Raw genomic sequence first — 18058 nt, forward strand, 5'->3', positions numbered from 1 at the left:
GACACTGCATAAAATCTGCTGAAAGAATAAAAAATAAGGTATAAGATCTCTATGCCATAATAAAAAATTAAAACATTTAATCAAAATTCTTAGGTGAAACATAAGCCATCTGAATCAATGAAATATAGAACACGCTATTCTGATAAAACCTCTACAAACACTGAACATAAATTATTGATGTGTTCATTTCTACTATTGAAATGAAGCCAGCTGAACCTTTAATTTATGACAGCAAAAAGATTTCAATTTGAAGGAAGAAGGATAAAGGACAAAAATCTGGTGGAGTCTGATGGATTTACTCAGTAATTCTCAATTCTCAAACTCCACATTCTCCTTTTTTTTGAATAGTTTCAAATACCTCTGTTCTATTTTGAAATGAAATTCAGTAATTATGTAACCCACCAGACATTTAACTTTTACCAATACATGTCTATATGTATATACCCTAACTAATATAAAGAACTAAGAAGTAATTTCAATAATCACTATTTCCGGTATGTAGATATTTCACAACTCTACTAGATGACATTATGAAATAATGAAAAAGTTCTGAAAGTTCTTGGGCCAGAAGAAGAAAAACCAAAACCTTAGCAGTATGTAGGACAAAATGAAGGGGAATAAACAGGATTAGAAGCAAGGTAGGGCAGGGCTCTTACCTATCTTTTGCACTACTGCACATCAAACGCATTGCAGAGCGCCTTACACAAAGCAAGTGTTCAATACATATTTGTTGAATGGACAGGTACACGCTTAAATGAAGGGGTGAAGCATGCCTACAATGTATTTATTAACGGAAGAAAATATTTAGCCCAGTACCACCCCTTCTGACACAGTATGACTGAATATCTGCCAAAAGACTAGCCCTAGGGCCATTTGCTGTATCAAGATCACTATCTTCCTAATGAAATCAGATCCCAGTCACTAGGGTTCTACTCAGATCAAAGGGGAACGCATAGACATCCTAAAGCTCCAGGAGCACCCAAAAGAAGGGAAGAAGGGAGGGGCAGGAAGGTGGAAAAAGCTCACATCTCAGCGTGGTCCTCTGAATGACCCGTGTTATTGCTTTAGGGTATAAGGAGAGGGGATATAAGCCCATTCCCAGAACGGCATCCTCCAGGTGGGGCAATGAAGCAAAATGACAGACTCCGGGTGCTCGAGCGCCGAAGGAGGTGCTGGGCCCGCAAGAGGGGCCCAGGAGCAGGTAGGAAGGGAAGAGGTCAGCTGGGTCTGAAGGAGAGAAGATTGGGGAGAGGCGGGGAGGAGCAATACGTGGGTGGCACACTCATTCACACACACGCACACTCCCCAAAGCTGCGGACTCTAGAGGACACCAACCTCTCACCACCTACCTGCCAGACGCTCTGAGGGGAGGAAGCCAGGGATTCCCCGTCAGAATGACAAGGCTCTAACACTACCCCACAAGACGACGTGACCGGCGAGCGAGAGGAAAAGCGCATGCGCCAGAGCTGCGCTGCCTCCACGTGGCCGGGAGCTGCGCAGATACTACAACTCCCAGAATCCTGAGCGAGCCAGCTCCCGCGTCGCGTTTTTGTTGCGGCTGCCGGGCCTGATCAGTCCAGTGGGACACGAACGGAGATAGTGTACGGGATTGTTCTCTCTGCGGGGCCTCAAGGGAAAAGGAATAGCTATGTCATCCTTGATCAAAAAGGTGATCAGCACCGTGAAAGCCCCAGGGGCCATTGGTCCCTACAGGTAACTCGGCATGTGGGAGCTCGGACGGACCCCAGGTGTGCTGGGAGGGGTGGTGGAAAGTGACCACCCCAGATCAGAGCTGGGGTGGGCCTCCTCGATCGCATGAGGCGCTAGCCTCAGCGAACACGCGAGGAAACTTAACCCAGGAAATGGAGCAACGCACCTGGAGACCCACAATGAGTTAGGAGCCCCAACTAGGACCCGGAGCCTGCGCTCCCGGAGGCTTTTCCCCAGACCTGGCTTCCTTACTGCGGAGACCAGCCAGCCAGAAAGTTTCTCCGATTTAGAAGTCTTTCTGAATGTTTTTTAAACAGCTTTACTAAGATATAATTCACATACCCATAAAATTTAGCCCTCTAAAATGTACAATTCAGTGATTTTTACCGTACTTATGGAGTAGTGCAGCCATCACCCCTATGTAATCTCAGAACATTTTATCACCTCAGAAAAACCCCTTATACCTATCAATTAGCAGTCACTCCCCATTCCCCTCTTCTCCAAGCCCCTGGCAACCAGTTATCTGTTGGTCTCTATGGATTTGCCTGTTCTGAACATTTCCTATAGTAAATGCAATCCTACAATATGGGGTCCTTTGTGACTGACTGCTTTCACTTAGCATAATGTTTGGTCTAACCCTCTCTTAATTTGAAGAAGTAGATCCCATCCACAGATGTGGGTGCCCTTCTGGGGCTAGCTGAGTTCTTTTCACAGAAATGCTTAGCAAATCCCTGCACATCTACCCAAGACACTAGGTTTTACAACACGTATAGAAATGCATTACTGATGTTTATGAATTCATTTGCCCGTGCTTATTTCTCACTAATAAAATCAAATACAAATCATAACGAAGATCATTTTTCAAGATTTCCCAACATGCTCTGGCTAAATATATGTATACTGGCCAGAATGTCTATCTTGTGTACATGTATCGCCACTTGTCAGAAGCCCTGTTAAAGTGAAAGTTTAATTCCTTTTAAAAAAACTTTGTTTTCTTAAAATGTCTCAGCCTTAAAACTATTGCATCTTATATGCATTCTCGGAGACTTATTTTTAATTCTTCACTAAAGTATATTGTGCAAACTTTTTTCCATTTTTCCTTTTAGAATATAGTCTACAGCAGCTGTTCACTGTTAAAAGAACTACTGCTGGACAACCTCTACTGCTGAAACACTTGAACTATGAAAGACATGTATTGAGAATTGTGCGGAGCAGTGCAGGGGATACAAAAATGTATAAGAAGCAATCCAGTCTGAAAGACATTCACACATATGGGGGAGAGAAAAAGAAACATTTTAATCTTATGCAAACTGATGGGACGCATCCATGACAACCAACTTCTCTTAAATCTTATCCGCATTTTACAAAAAAAACTGAAGCTCCAAGTGAATTTGTCCAAGGTCAAACGGTCTGTAAGTGACAGAGCTTCATTTGAACAAGCCCTAACTCCCTGTATACCACACTGCCATAAAAAATAACACTTATGTATGGCAGATTACTAACTATTATAGTAGGGTTAGAAATAAAACGCGATGGGACTGAGGGGTCATGGAGTTTGGGGGAGAGGTGACAAAAGAGGATAAGAAAGAAATGGATGCTAACTTGGGGCACATGGGAAAAAGATGTAGGAAAGCTGCTTGTGCGAGGTAGCCCTTGAAGTGGGTTTTGAAGGTTGGATTTGCATTTATAGTAAGTATGGTTGTGATGTTTGGTTTTTAAATTTCAGTTGTCCCTTGAACAATGGAGGTTGAACTGGGTGGGTCTACTTATGTTTGGCTTTTTTTTCAATAAATACTGTAAATGTATTTTATGATTTCCTTGACATTTTCTTTTCTCTAGCTTACCTTATTATAAAGATACAGTATCTAATGTGTATTATGTACAAAATACGTGTTAATCAACCATTTATGTATAGGTAAGGCTTCCAGTCAACAGCAGGCTGATTAGTAATTAAGTTTTGGGGAATCAAAATTATACTCGGATTTTTGGCAGTTGGGTGGGGGTCAGCTATACTTTGTTAAGGACTTCAACAGGAAGTCATAGAATGAAGGGCATTCCAGTTAGGGGGCAAGACTCGAGGCATGGACATGGAATACATAGCATAAAGACTTTTTGGAGGATGTTTTAGTAGTCTGAGTACCACTTTTACTTTGTATTTGCCAAATCTGTGTACCACCTTTATTATAATTTACTTGACACTTTTCTTTGAGATGGCTCACTTTATTTAACAAATTTAAAAAGGAAACATTACAATAATAAATAGAAAACAATGCAGTAGAAAGTAACAGTGAAAAATAAACTCGATTAAATGAAAAATGTTATTAAATTCTAGCTGGATACTGCAGTTGGTTCAGAACCCAAAGCCTACTCTCTCTTTGTTAAAAAGTGACAGCTTTAACTTGTTTTCTAAAAATAATATCCTTTTCCATTTAATCAGAGGATCGAAGTCATAATTGCTAACATTTATTGATGCTTACTCAGCACCAGACACTGTTCTAAGTACATTATGTGCACAGTCACTATTCCAGTCCCCATTTTTCATTACGAAGAGAGAATGAAAAAGGGAATCATTTCCTTACTGTTATTCAGTGTTTGTATAGGACCTACACTTTGGGAAACACTGCTTAGGAGTTAGACCTTGAATTTGAATTTTTGTTTTGCCTCTTGCTAAAAATTAGCTATTAGCAAAGTCTGGATTGTGATGGTTTCCATTGCTAAACTTAAGAGTATAGACTTTATTTTGTATGCAGTAAGGAGTCATAAAATATTTTTGAAGAGGAAGTGACATGATCAGATCTCTTTTAAGAAGAGACTTCTGATAGTAATTTGAAAAGGCATTAAGAATAGTTAAGAGGATATTACAATAAAAGTAAAAATTAGTCATCTTTTTCCTCCTTGTGCCCTGATCCTTCTCCCTCAGTCACTCAGTGGTTTTACTTCAGAACAGAGTGACCCTTAAAAACAAAAACAAAGAGATTATAGAGCCTGGAGCATACACTTTTCGAGTATATACTTTGTTCAAGAAAGCAAGCATGATAGTAATATCCCTGGTTGACTCTGAGATGGGTCAACTATATTTATAAAGCTGCAAGTAAAAAAGAAGAAGAAGAAGAAGAGAGTTATTATATGAATATGGCAGTAAGACAAAAGAAAAGCCGTCAACCAGCATTATAGTATAGAAACTTTCCAGGAAATTGTGCCTCTTGTGATTTTTTGTATCCAAAGGTAATACAAGGCCACTAGAAATGGTGCTAATTTTCAGTGTTTTACAAAGGAAAAATACTACAACTAACTAGTTATATCCCAATAAAGTTAATTGGACATTTTTAAATAACCATTTGGAAACAAGAATTTTTGTGCATGGAGTTTGTAGTGAGTGCACTTTTTGAAAATTCTGGGTCTTCTCCAGGAAGGATTCAGTTGTGCTGAACTTTCAGTTCCTGGCACTGGGATGGATGCAGTGTTGTCACTAATTAGCTGATCAGCTCAGCTCAGCACATTTTAGGAATGCTCCAGGAGGGAACCTTGAGAGACGTCGATATCACATTGCTTTGCATCGCTTTCCATTTTACTAGCACACCATCCAAATAGTCATAACATTTTGAAGCGATAATCCATGTGGCATAGATTATGATGCGAGAATATTATGATGATTTTGAAAAATGTTATTTCCCTTTAACTTGGAATTAGAACAATACACTTAAGTTTTCTGGAGCCTAATGACTGGTCTATGGATAGGAGGATTCTGATGCTCAGGAAGGGTCAACTATCCGATTGTTATTTGTGAACAATCTCTACTTACCTATAGAGATAACTCACATAGCTCATATAATCTCAGAGATCCAGGACTTACTTTTAATTTTCTGAGAATAAATGAATACTTTTTTACTGTCATAAAGTTTTTATCAATATTAATGAATAAACTTGTAGCTTAAACTGTGTTTCAGATATGGGCAGAGGTAAAGGTACCTAGCAAAGGGCAAAGAGTGGCCTAATTCTACACAGGACAATTAATAGAAACAGTGTTAGCTGATGGGACTGTTCAATCTGATAAAAGCTTACACATTAACAAACTCAATAGTTATCCATTTGTGGGCCAAGGTGAAAGCCAGATAGTGGAGAAGAATTCCTAAACTTTCTAAGTCCTGTTACCAAGTTTAAACCTAGCCTCTTCAGCCCTCCAAAACCCACACTGTAAACTAGTAGGTATTCCTAAAAAGATACTTACTGACGGCCACAGTTGTTTAAGCTACTAAGTGGTGAGAGAGCAAAACATCAATAAGAAGTTATTGTGTGCCACTGTATAAAAGGAATCACCTAGCCCACTATGCACAGCTAGAAACATAGTAAGACACTGCCCCTGCCTTCAAGGAGTTTATAGTCTGGCATACCCCAAGAAATAGGATAAGAAAAGAACTAGCTGTCATATGAGGCAGGATCCTGTTCATAAGAAAGGTAGAGCCTTTCTTATACCTCTGGGGCTCAAAAGAAAGAAAGACTCAGGGAAAATGGTGTGTGTGCCTGCATGTGTGCGTGCATGTGTGCGACGAGAGAGAGAGAGAGATGGTTTTCAGTGTAGTTTTGTTTACAGTAGCAAAATATTGGTATCAGTGGTGACTAGTTAAATTACATCCATACAATGAAACACTATGCAGCTGTTAAAAGAATGAGGAATAACTGCATATAGTTATGGAAAGATCATGATATACTGTTGACTGAAAGCAAAGTGTAGAAAGTGTTTAGTATACCATATGTTATTGTCAATGGGGAAAAATTTATATTCATTTTTCTTCATATATGCATGAAGGAACTTTGCGGGAATATTTAAAGAAGAGCCGTGGTTATCCACAGGGGCTAGGAACTGAACAGAAGGAGGATAAAGACAGAAGGGAGACTTTTCACTGTGATTTTTTTTGTATATTTTCTAGATTTTTGAACCATGTAAATATTCTCATTCAAAAAATTATTAAGGAAAAGTTATAAATTTTATATTTAAAATTATAAAGAAAAAGGATATGGTTGGGAAATGAAGGGAAACATGAAATAAAAGATAGGAAAGTTTAGAGCATGTTGCAAAACAAAATATTGTTTTGATTGAAGATTGGAAATGAGAATATCCTGTTTTTAAATAAGCATGGAAATGGTAAAACAATTATTGCTTCTAAATTTAGAATGATATAAAGATTCTTTATCAACATTTTTTAAATGAGAGTATTTAATGCCACTGAATTATATTCCTAAAAATGATTAATATGGTAAATTTTATCATACATTTGTATATATTTTAACTACAATTTAGAAAAGAAACAACAACAAATTTATTAGAAAATAATAAATTTTCTTTTAAGTTGATTTATTTGACTCTTTTTCAGGTCTCAGTGTAGCTTATTTTTTTCTTTCATTTTATCCTAATTTTGAAATTTAATGGCCTCATTACAAAAAAAAATCCATTTCAAATGTAAGAACTGCAGAAATGAAGTGTACCCTCACAGGTAGATTCTTAGTTGATCTTCCAACAAGCAGCGATTAATCTTGAGTAATTTACTCCTGGCATTGCTTTTCTTGGTTCATTTTGCAACTTTGTTGAAGTATGTTCCATATAAAACTCACGCATTCGAAGTGTAGCGGCCCATGAGTTTTGGTAAAAGTACATTCGTGCATCTGCTGCCACAGTCGAGTTTTAGGACATTCCCACCACCCCCACATCTCCTTGTACCCATTTGCGGCCCCGCCCCTACCCCTGGCCCCAGGCAACTACTAGTCTACTTTCTGCCGCTATTCTTTTGTCTTTTCTAGAATTCCATATAAGTGGAATCAAATAATATGTCGTCTTTTGTCGACTCTATCAGTGGATGTTTTTTTTTTTTTCTTTTGGCTATCATGTTCTTAACATTCATGTAAAGTTTTTAGACATATTTTTTCATTTCTTTTGGGTAGTCGCCTAGGAAAGAAATTGCTAGTTTGTATGTTAAGTGTATGCTTAAGTTTTAAAGAAACTGCCAAACTTTTCCACAGAATAGTGTTTGTACTATTTTGCGTTCCGACTGACAGTGTATGAGGGTTCCAGGTGCTTCACATCTTGACCAATACTTGTTATTACCAATGATGTCCTCTCGTGTGTAGTGGTATCTTATTGTGGTTTTGTTTTATATATCTCTAATGACTAATAATGTTGAGTGTATTTCTTGTGCAGCACTCCTTAGCTCTTCATATGTCTTTTATGAAGTATCTGTTCAAATCATTTGCCTATTTGTCATCGGGCTGTCTTGTATTATCTAGTTTTAAGAGTTATTTATATATTCTGGATATACGTCCTTTGTTAGACATATGTTTTGCAGACATTTTCTCCCAATCTGTGAGTTGTGTTTTCATTTTCCTAAAAATATTTTTCAACAAGCAAAAGTTTTTAATTTTAATGAAATCCAATTATCAATTTTTAATTTTACATTTTGTGCTTTTTTTGTGTCCTAGCAAAGAAACATTTTAGCGTTGAATTTTATATTTTATATTTTATATATTCACTGGATTTCCATTCATTGCAGTCAAGCTGTGTTAGTCGACAGGACCATTTACATTTCAGGACAGATAGGCATGGACCCTTCAAGTGGACAACTTGTGCCAGGAGGTGTGGTAGAAGAAGCTAAACAAGTAAGTAATTTTCCACATTTGAAGGTTCTTTCTCTACTGCTTTTAATATTGAAGAATACTAAGAATTCACTTGACTGATTTGTTTTAGAGAGAGTACCAGATAAAAGCATTTTAAGTTACTGCATAATTTAAGACAATTTTATGTCAGCAGAAAGTTGGAAATTTGATGAATCATTTAACAACCAAAAAAAAATTGTTCCTTGCAACGTGACTTTAAACCTGAATCTATTGAATATTAACTGAACTTATTGTGGTAATCCTTTCATATTAGATACATGTATCAAATTATCAAGTTATGTACTTAAAACTAATAACAATGTTATTCGTTTTATTAGTTATTATATGTCAATTATATCTCAATAAAACTAAGGGGGAGACCCTGAATTATTAAAATCAGATAACATCTTGCCACTTCAAAATGGATTAGGAAATTTTCTTATCAGAGCCACCGACCTACACAAATAACTCCAGCACCACAGAAATAAAAGTCAACATTTGTTAGTTAGAGAGAAGTACCAAAGATTACATGTTTGTAATATCAAACATTACATTAGCATGTTTTTCCAAATAAGAATGGAGAATATGATTGATTTCCAATAAGTAGAATTAATTTATAATTTAATGTATTTACTGAGTCATTTGTAATATCCAAAAACAGAAAACAACTTAAATGTCCATCCGTAAGGAGCTGGTTAAATAATTCTTGTAAGTGAATTGCCTTTCGGCTTTCCTCCAGTGGAATGAATCTGTCTGAAATATGGTGAGATGTCGTCTCCTTTTGTGAGTGAAAAGATTGGGTCGAAGCCTCTTCCTCAGTGCTAGAATGTGTGGCATTCTCAGCCAGTACTCAAAACATGTTTTCTTTTAGCAAACACTCTGGCCTTTGGACGAACATCAGTTTTTTTACCCTGTCCTTAATTTATTATTTTTTCAAATCATTCTTCTTCTCCACTTTACTGGTCACATAACATTTGATGATGTTTTTGTTTTTTTAAAAATAATTAATCTTTCGAATAAGCAATACATGGGTATGGCAAAAAATCCAAAAGCTATAAACAAGCATAGACAATGAAAAGATGTCTCCAACCCTTATCCCAACCTCTACCGTTTTCTTCATCAGAGGTAACCACTGTTTCTAGTTTCTTGTATATCCTTCCAGGGACAGTCAGTGCTTATACCAGCATAAATGTGTATACACACACACACACACACACACACACACACACAGCACCCTGCCACATACACACACAGATGGTAGCTTATTGTGCATGTTATTCTGCATCTTGGTTTTCTTTTATCATGTAACAATTCATCTTAGAGATCTTTTCATATTAATTTAGTTGTATAGATCTAGCATGATTTATTTTAGATTTATTTAGAAGTGGCCTAGAAAGAGTAGAATTTCAGAAAGGAAATTTTTCTCCAACGTAAGCTATTTAAGGAGGTATTGGTTTAAGATGATTAATTGAATTGAATTAAAGCTTTAATATAACATCAGTGCCTTAGGCCTTTCTTGCCTTGGTTCACAGGCTCTTACAAACATGGGTGAAATTCTGAAAGCTGCAGGCTGTGACTTCACTAATGGTGAGCAACTTAATAGGACATCACATTTCTCTTCAATATTTCTTTGGTCTTTTTGAAGAACACATGGTATCCAGTAATATGTCATGCTACATATCTTGTTGCTTTTTAAAGTTGTTTTAATTTCAGTCCCATTTTAATTAAGATAGTCAGAGTACCATACTGTTCTTCTAAGTAATGTTTTAGATCAGATTAAATAGCTAAACCTAATAACAATGTTTTTATCTTCTAGTGGTAAAAACAACTGTTTTGCTGGCTGACATAAATGACTTTGGTACTGTCAATGAAATCTATAAACAGTGTAAGTAATTTGGCTTTATTACTATTTTCATTTTTAAAGAGAAATGAACCTATTAACTTTAATGAATTAACAGTGAATTAAGAGTGATAGGAGATGCTAAAGAAGTGGTCATAGATCTTGTCCTAAAAGAATGAATAGTCTGATTGGACACATACAGTGTGTCCTCATGAAAAAGATCCAAGACATTTCTATTGCATTCCCTAGAATAATATACTACAACCCTAGAGATCAATTTTCCTAAAGCTTAATTTTGTTATATCCTTCTCAGGCTTTTTAGGTATACCTAATAAATTTTTTTTAACACATAGATTATTATTGCTATGATATGGTCTAGCAACTATCTCTATACTGGCTCTCAGAATCATTAGCTGGTTACTTACTTAACATTTCTATATCTTGGTTTCCTTATATCCTATAAGGATAAAACCTTATAGGATTGTTGGAATGCTTAAATGAGTCAATACAACATGTAAACACATTAGAACAGATCCTGGTGTGTTCTAAGCACTCAGTAAGTGTTATCTATACTTATTAATGTTGTCTTAGTGGGGAAAATGTCCCTACCAACCGGTGAGATGAGACAAAAGTGTAATATGGAAAAAACATCATTATTTATTCTGTCTTGAAGAAACGGCTAGAGTAAAGCAAAGTTAGCAGTGAAAGTACCTGCCAAAATTTCAGGAGATGGGCAGCTGTTCCTTATTTAGATAACTTTTATAAGTATCACCTTAAAAACAAAACCTCATTCATATTAAATAAGATCGAAGTGTCAGAGTATGTGTTTTCATTTTTTCCCAGAAAGCTAAGACGTTTTTAAAAGTATTAAATATCATAGGAGTCATATGGCAAAATATTTTATTAAACAAATATGAATGTGAGCCTCTTTTCTTAATAGTACTTATATCTAAGAACTGAGAAACCTGTGAAACACTTTGCAGAGTCTTGATTATGCTGTGTCGAGTAACAATATTGTATTTGAAAATTAAAATGAAATTCTTTTAAATTTAGATTTCAAAAGTGATTTTCCTGCAAGAGCTGCTTACCAGGTTGCTGCTTTGCCCAAAGTAAGTACACTTGAAAATGACTAATGTACACAATTTTAAATTAAATTTCTACATTGTTTTCTGAATATAACAAACTAAGCACTGTGACAGGAAAAGTTTTAAAAGAGAAGAAATAGTTTCTGCTTTCCAGGAACTTAAAGTCTGGGGGAAAATTAAGAAACTTAAATTTTAGAAATTTGTCTTACAAATTCACAACATTAAAAATTAAGGCCACATATGAACACAACAGAATCAGAGTACGTGAGTTGTGAGAAAAAGTAAAGTAGCAAACAAACTAAGCACTGTAGCAGGAAAAGTTTTAAAAGAAAAGAAATAGTTTCTGCTTTCCAGGAACTTAAAGTCTGGGGGAAAATTAAGAAACTTAAATTTTAGAAATTTGTCTTACAAATTCACAACATTAAAAATTAAGGCCACATATGAACACAACAGAATCAGAGTACGTGAGTTGTGAGAAAAAGTAAAGTAGCAGCTATTTTCTTTTTATTGTTATGTAGAGACTATAAATCGAGCTAGGTTTGTGAGTAGTATTTTTATTGCTTTAATTTGATTGTTACTTGGAATGATCAATATCATCAAAGTTATTAAGGTATTGGGTATGGTAGAAGGAGCTCTGAACTTGGAATTGTAAGATGTGGGTTGAACCTTTGCCATTTAGCATTGTGTCTTAGGACAGGTTGCATAACCTAAGCTTTGGTGAATCAATTTCTGAATTGAGGAGAGAATTTAGAGAACTGCTACATAATACCCATCTAATAAAACTGCTGTGAGAATCACATGAGCTAATGTATATGAACGTGATTGGCATGGTAACCTGGCCTATCTTAGGTTCTTAGTGAGTGTTTCCTTCTCCGTTCCTTCTTTGAAGAGTTTACTGTTAAAAAATGCTGTATTGCTGTTAGTTGTATGTTTTTAGTAGGTGGTATGGAGCTCTCTTAATCTGTAAAAAATGATCTAACCATTGCCTCATTATTCTCCTTACAGGGAGGCCGTGTTGAGATTGAAGCAGTAGCTATCCAAGGCCCTCTCACAACAGCATCACTCTAAGCAGGCCTAATAATATTTAGTCTGGAATATTAATAATGTTTTAAAATATATTAATTTTTATAATCAATGTTGGAAAGTATAAGACAGACTAAAATATCTGAAGTATAAAGAAAATACCATATAATAAGGGGACTTGAACATGAATTACAGATGAAATGATGAATCCACTCACTGATGTTATAAAGAACAGTTATGCATGCCCACATGCCTGGATGCGAGAGGAGACACATTGCGTTACGTAGTCACTCAAACAAATAAAAGGAAATAACACTCAGGAAATATGAGTTACTATTCCTGAGAAATAGTGAAGAGTACATGTATTAGTTAAATACTAATAATTTGATGGTGTGAAATATTTAGTTCTCATGTCAAATATGTGATTCTGCTTTTACTTGAGTAAAATTAAAGATTTAAGTTTGAATGGTAGACGTAAAGGCAAAAAAAAGTGGACCAAAATTGTATATAGCTAATATTTTTCTAATGGAAATAAATTAGACTTGCAGATTTTCCTTGGTGTGATTCTGTTCACTTATTTATACATTGGAGCACATTCCCTAATTAAAGATGGGGGGAGACCATGAAGTTAAAACGCCAACTGTTTTTTTCTCAAAGCTTCCTTCTGACTTTGTACATTTTTACACTGTTGTAATCAGACTATGTATAACCGTTTCGTGTTTGTTCTTTAAAGTCTTTTGACATTTTTAGAGAACTGCTACATAATACCTCCATGTTATAGAATAAATTCCAACACAAAATTATGTAGATTAAAAAGTAAAAGTCTCCTTCACTCACTCTCCATTCCACTTACCTCCCCAAAGAGAAGCACTGCTAAGAGTTTTGAGTGTACCAGCACATAATTTTCTACTCATTACATACTTGATCATCTAGTTTGATTTGGGCTTGTTAACATAAATGGAACTTTACTAATATATTATTCTATAGATACTTTCTTCTGTCTTGAAAATCTTCCATATAAATACATGTAGATCTTTCCGTTTTTAAAACTGTAGCAAGATGTTCTTCTGTGTGGATATACCTTAGGTGATCTAATCATTTCCCCAGTTTGATGTTTTCAGAATTATAGTCATATGCCAATGGAGATACATTCTGAGAAAAGCGTCGTCAGGCAATTTTGTCATTGTACAAACATTATAGAGTGCACTTACACAAACCTAGGCAGTAAAGGCCTCTATACACCCAGGCCATGGTATAGCCTGTTGCTCCTAGGCTACAAACCTGTACAGCATGTACAACGTGAGATTAAATCAAGCACAAGAGAAAATGATGCAATCAAGAGGCATAAACACAAGATGTGTGAGGCTGCTGCTGGTGTAACACTGCACACTATTTTACAGCAAACTTTTTTATAAGTAGAAAAAGTACGCTCTAAAGTGATGATAAAAAGTATAGTATAATAAATACATAAACCAGTAACATAGGCACTTATCAAGTATTATGTACTGTACATAATTGTGCTGTACTGCTATATGACTGGCAGTGTGGTAGGTGTGTTCATACCAGCATCACCGCATACACGTGAGTAATGCCCTTCTGACAGCTATGACTTCACTAAGCAATAGAAATTTTTCAGCTCCATTAAAATCTCATGGGACCGCAGTCATATGTGCAGTCTGTCATTGATCAAAATGTTATGGTTAGAAGCAGTTAAGAACAGTGGTGTTAAGAGCAGGAACTTTGGAGTAATACAACAGGATTCTGTCCCAGATCTACCACTTAGCTCTGTGACCTTCAGCTAGTTATTTAATACTTTTCAGCCGCAGTTTCCTGAGAGAGAATAATTGCACCTTCTCAAATGGCTGTCATAAGTATTAAGATGATGTGTATGAAAAGTACTCAGCAGTGTCTAACATACAGCAAAGGCTCAAAAAAGCTGTCACTGTTCAGCAGTATTTGATAATTATTAATCATATGGAATAATGTGCTTTGTGGGAAAGCTTCTGCTATTTAAATAACTAAAGTTATTAACATAAAAGGTAAGTATGAGCTCTCTTCAAGTAGGCAGAGTTGGGGAGCATGGTACTGTGAATTGATAAAACAAGATTAAGTGCTGAAAATTATTTTAGACATTTTTACACAAAGCACTATAGTACAGTGGTTAAGGGCATGGACTCTAGCGCCAAAGAGCTTGAGTCTCAAATGCTGTTCCACCACTTTGGTTAAGCTACTCAAGATCTCTTGTTTGTTTCATCTGTAAAATGGGGATATTACTAGTACCTACCTTATAAAAGTTGTTAGGATTAAATAAGTGAATATGTATAAAGCACTTATAATAATGCCCAGCACGTAGCAATGACGATGATAATAGAAGGCTTTCTATTATTTAGCAATAAAAAGAAATGAGCTATCAAACCACAAAAAGACATGGGAGAACCTTAAATGCATGTTGCTAAGTGAGAGAAGTTCTAGAAAAGCGTGATTCCCAACTGTATGACATTCTGGAAAAGGCAGAACTATGGAGACAGTATAAAGACTAGTGCTGGCCAAGGCCTTGGGGTGTGGGTGTGGTAGCAGAGGGATGAATGGATGGGTCACAGGAGATTTTCAGGTGAGTGAAACTATTCTGTATGATACTGTAATGGTGGGTACATGTCATGCATTTGTCAAAAACAGTAATGCAAAGAGTGGACCCTAAATGTAAACAAGAGGCTTCAGTTAAATAAAAGTATGTGAATATTGGTTCATCAGTTGTAACAAATGTACGACACTAGTGAAAGATGTTAATAACCTGGGAAACTGCAGTGGGGCAAGGGAGGGAGCATATGGATACTCCATACATAAAAATGCCCTAGAAAATGTAAAAATTTTTTTTTTTAAAGAATTGTATTAATGCAGTCTGTGGCATTAAGTGAAAGGTTTCCCCTTTCAGATAAAAAGTGTTGCTCATGGTTAATTAGTATCTCCTAAAAATATAAAAACTTGGGAAAATCAGCAACCGACAAACAACTCCCCCTGCCCTGCAAAACAATGTGCTTAGAAAAATGTTGACAAGTGATGAAATTTATCTAGGATAACAACTGAACTCAAGTTACCCATCAAAACTAGTTTATTATTAACTATTTCATACTTCTCTAAGAAGTTATATAAAGTATATACATGGTTTAGAGAATAATAAAATTGACACCTACAAATCTGCTTAAGAAAGGAACATCACCAATACTTTCAAAGTCCAACAAGCCATTCTCCGTCCCATTATCCTCACTTTCCACAAAGGTAACCGTAGTCCAAAATTTTGTGTTAATCGTTCTTGCTTTTCTTTATAGTTTTGCCACATAGAAGTTATGCATACAAATGACCGTTTAGTTTTGCCTGATTTCGAATTTTATATTAATAAAACCATACTGAATATATTTGTCTGATTTGTTTTTCTTTTACTCGGTATTATGGTTTAAATTTTTTTTAACATTTTTTAAAATACTGAGTAACATAAAAGAATGTTGACTACCCACATTTCTGTCACACAGTTTGAGAAAAAAAAAACATTGTTATTGCTGTGGCAGGCCAGATGTGATGCTCCAATCTTTCCCTCTCCCTCCTATCTGGAGAAAACTAATATCCCAATTTTCTTTTTATCATTTCTTCTTTTTCTATCATATGTTTGAATCATTAAAATATTGTTTACAAGTTTCTGAACTAAAACAAAAATGAAATATTTACATTGTTTTTTGTTTTTAAAGGAGCATCTTTTAACATTTCACCATTGAATGCTATAGGTTTTCATATATTCCTTTTATTAGACCAAGAAAGTTTCCTTCTAGCCTTACTTTGCTAAAAGTTCTTCTTTCTTTCTTTCCTTCCTCCCTCCCTCCCACAAATATTTAATAAATCAGATATTGTCACGAATACCGTGATTCTGCAATAAACAGCCCAAAATTCTTGCCCTCAGGGAATTTAACTTCTAGTGAACAGACAATAAACAAAGCAAGTAAATTATATATTAGGTAAACTCATAGTGGCAGGAAATAGATTAAGGGTAATAAGGAGGTTGGAGATTTTCTTAACTGGTACAGAGTTTCTGTTGGGAGTGATGAAAAGTTTTGGAAATAATGATGATGGCTGCACAGCATTGTGAATGTATTTAATGCCACTAAATTGTACACTTAACAATAGTTAAAATGGGAAATTTTTTTGTTTATATTTTACTATAATTTTTTTAAAGTTTTTAAAAAGATGAAAAATTATGTTAGTTTGTTAACAGCCATGAGGAAAAGCAAAAGAAGGGGAGTTGGCAAGTACTGGGGATTACAAATTTTAAAGTCAGTGAGAAGCTACTGGGTATTTACCCGGAAGACTTGAAAACCCATATCCAAAAAGATATTTGCACACTGATGTTCATAGTGGCACTATTCACAGTGGCCAGGACATGGAAGCAACCGAAGTGTCCTACAATAGATAATTGGCTAAAGAAGCTGTGGTACATATATACAATGGAATATTACTCAACCATAAGAAGAGAAAATACTGCCATTTGCAACAACACGGATGGACCTCAAGATTTTCATGCTAAGCGACATAAGCCAGACAGAAAAAGTTGAAAATCACATGATATCACTTATATGTGGGATATAAACCTAAAAGCAACAAATGAGCAGGACAAACAGAGACTCATGGAGGTAAAGTGGATACAGGGGATAAATATATGGTAGCTGAAGAAAACTGGACTTTGGGTGGTAAACAATAGAATATACAGATGTCAAATGATAATGTACACCTGAAAATTATATAACCAATTTATATATATTAACCAATGTTACCCCAATAAACAATAAAAAATAAAAATAAAAATAAAGTCAGTGAGTGAGAAGGGAAGGCCTCACTGAGGTGACATTAGAGTTCAAAATTAATTCAATTTTTTTTTTTGTATCTGAGATCACATGATTTTTCTCATTCAATTCGATAATATGGTAAAATACAACTCATTAATTTTTTTATAATGCAGAACTGACTTTTATTCCTAGAATAAATTCAATTTGGTCAATATATGTGTTTATATATACATACACACATGTATATTTATAACGTATATGATTTATACACTCAAATTCAGAGTGATATATTTTATTTAGGATCTTTACATTTATGTTCATCTGTGAGACTGGCTTTTCTATAACAGTTTATCGTTGTAAATATCTATCTTTGAATGTTTGCTAGAGCTAACCTATAAAACTATTTGGGCTTGGTGTTTTTTTGCGGAAGAATTTTTAAACTACCAATTCAATTTCTTTCATGGTAACAGGAACATTCAGATTTTCTAGTTTTTTGTTCAGTTTTGGTCATTGACTAGCTTTTTGTTCAGTCTTGGTCATTGCAGAATTTGTGCACTTCATCTAAATTTTCACATTTATAGACATTTTTTAATGTCATATCTATATTCAAGTGCCCCTTTTTCATCTAATATGGTTTATTTGGCTTCGACTTTTTAAAATCAGTCTTGCCCAGAAGTTTATCAATTTTATTAATCTTTTTAAAGAACCACTTTTTGGCTTCGTTGATCCTTTCTATTATATCTTTGTTTTCTTTATCATTAATTTCTTTTATATTTATTTCCTCTAGCTCACTTATGATACCTTGTTCTATTTTTATTAAGATTCTTTTAGTTGTAAATGACAGAAACGCAACCCAAACTAGTATAAGCAAGGGGAAAAAAAAATTCATAGGCTCATGTAGCAAAGTCCAGAGTACAGCTGGCCTT

At 35.2% G+C, this 18058-nt stretch overlaps 2 protein-coding genes across 3 annotated transcripts in view; one reads left to right on the forward strand and one right to left on the reverse strand.

Moving 5' to 3' along the window:
* POP1 (POP1 homolog, ribonuclease P/MRP subunit) overlaps window positions 1–1481 on the reverse strand; it is a 33261-nt gene extending 31780 nt beyond the window's left edge. For both annotated transcript variants that reach the window (XM_006916656.3, XM_025050133.1), the window contains exon 1: window positions 1350–1481. The gene's annotated coding sequence lies outside the window, so the exon portion shown is untranslated. The remainder of the gene's footprint in view (window positions 1–1349) is intronic.
* A 38-nt stretch (window positions 1482–1519) lies between these two features.
* On the forward strand, window positions 1520–12857 carry RIDA (reactive intermediate imine deaminase A homolog). The gene is made up of 6 exons (XM_006916657.3): window positions 1520–1713; window positions 8253–8358; window positions 9888–9942; window positions 10172–10240; window positions 11249–11304; window positions 12286–12857. The coding sequence occupies exons 1-6, from the start codon at window positions 1649–1651 to the stop codon at window positions 12346–12348; spliced, it is 414 nt and encodes a 137-aa protein (XP_006916719.1). The 5' UTR covers window positions 1520–1648; the 3' UTR covers window positions 12349–12857.
* The last annotated feature ends 5201 nt before the right edge of the window (window positions 12858–18058 follow it).

This window comes from Pteropus alecto, unplaced genomic scaffold (assembly GCF_000325575.1).
Source record: "Pteropus alecto unplaced genomic scaffold, ASM32557v1 scaffold164, whole genome shotgun sequence".
Classification (NCBI taxonomy): domain Eukaryota; kingdom Metazoa; phylum Chordata; class Mammalia; order Chiroptera; family Pteropodidae; genus Pteropus; species Pteropus alecto.

Bases quoted from the DNA above. Each gene is read 5' to 3' on its own strand.
- RIDA (XM_006916657.3), top strand. From the start codon at position 1,649: ATGTCATCCTTGATCAAAAAGGTGATCAGCACCGTGAAAGCCCCAGGG. The intron at 9,943-10,171 runs GTGAGCAACTTA...TTTATCTTCTAG, and splicing joins AGGCTGTGACTTCACTAATG to TGGTAAAAACAACTGTTTTG. The intron at 11,305-12,285 runs GTAAGTACACTT...TTCTCCTTACAG, and splicing joins AGGTTGCTGCTTTGCCCAAA to GGAGGCCGTGTTGAGATTGA.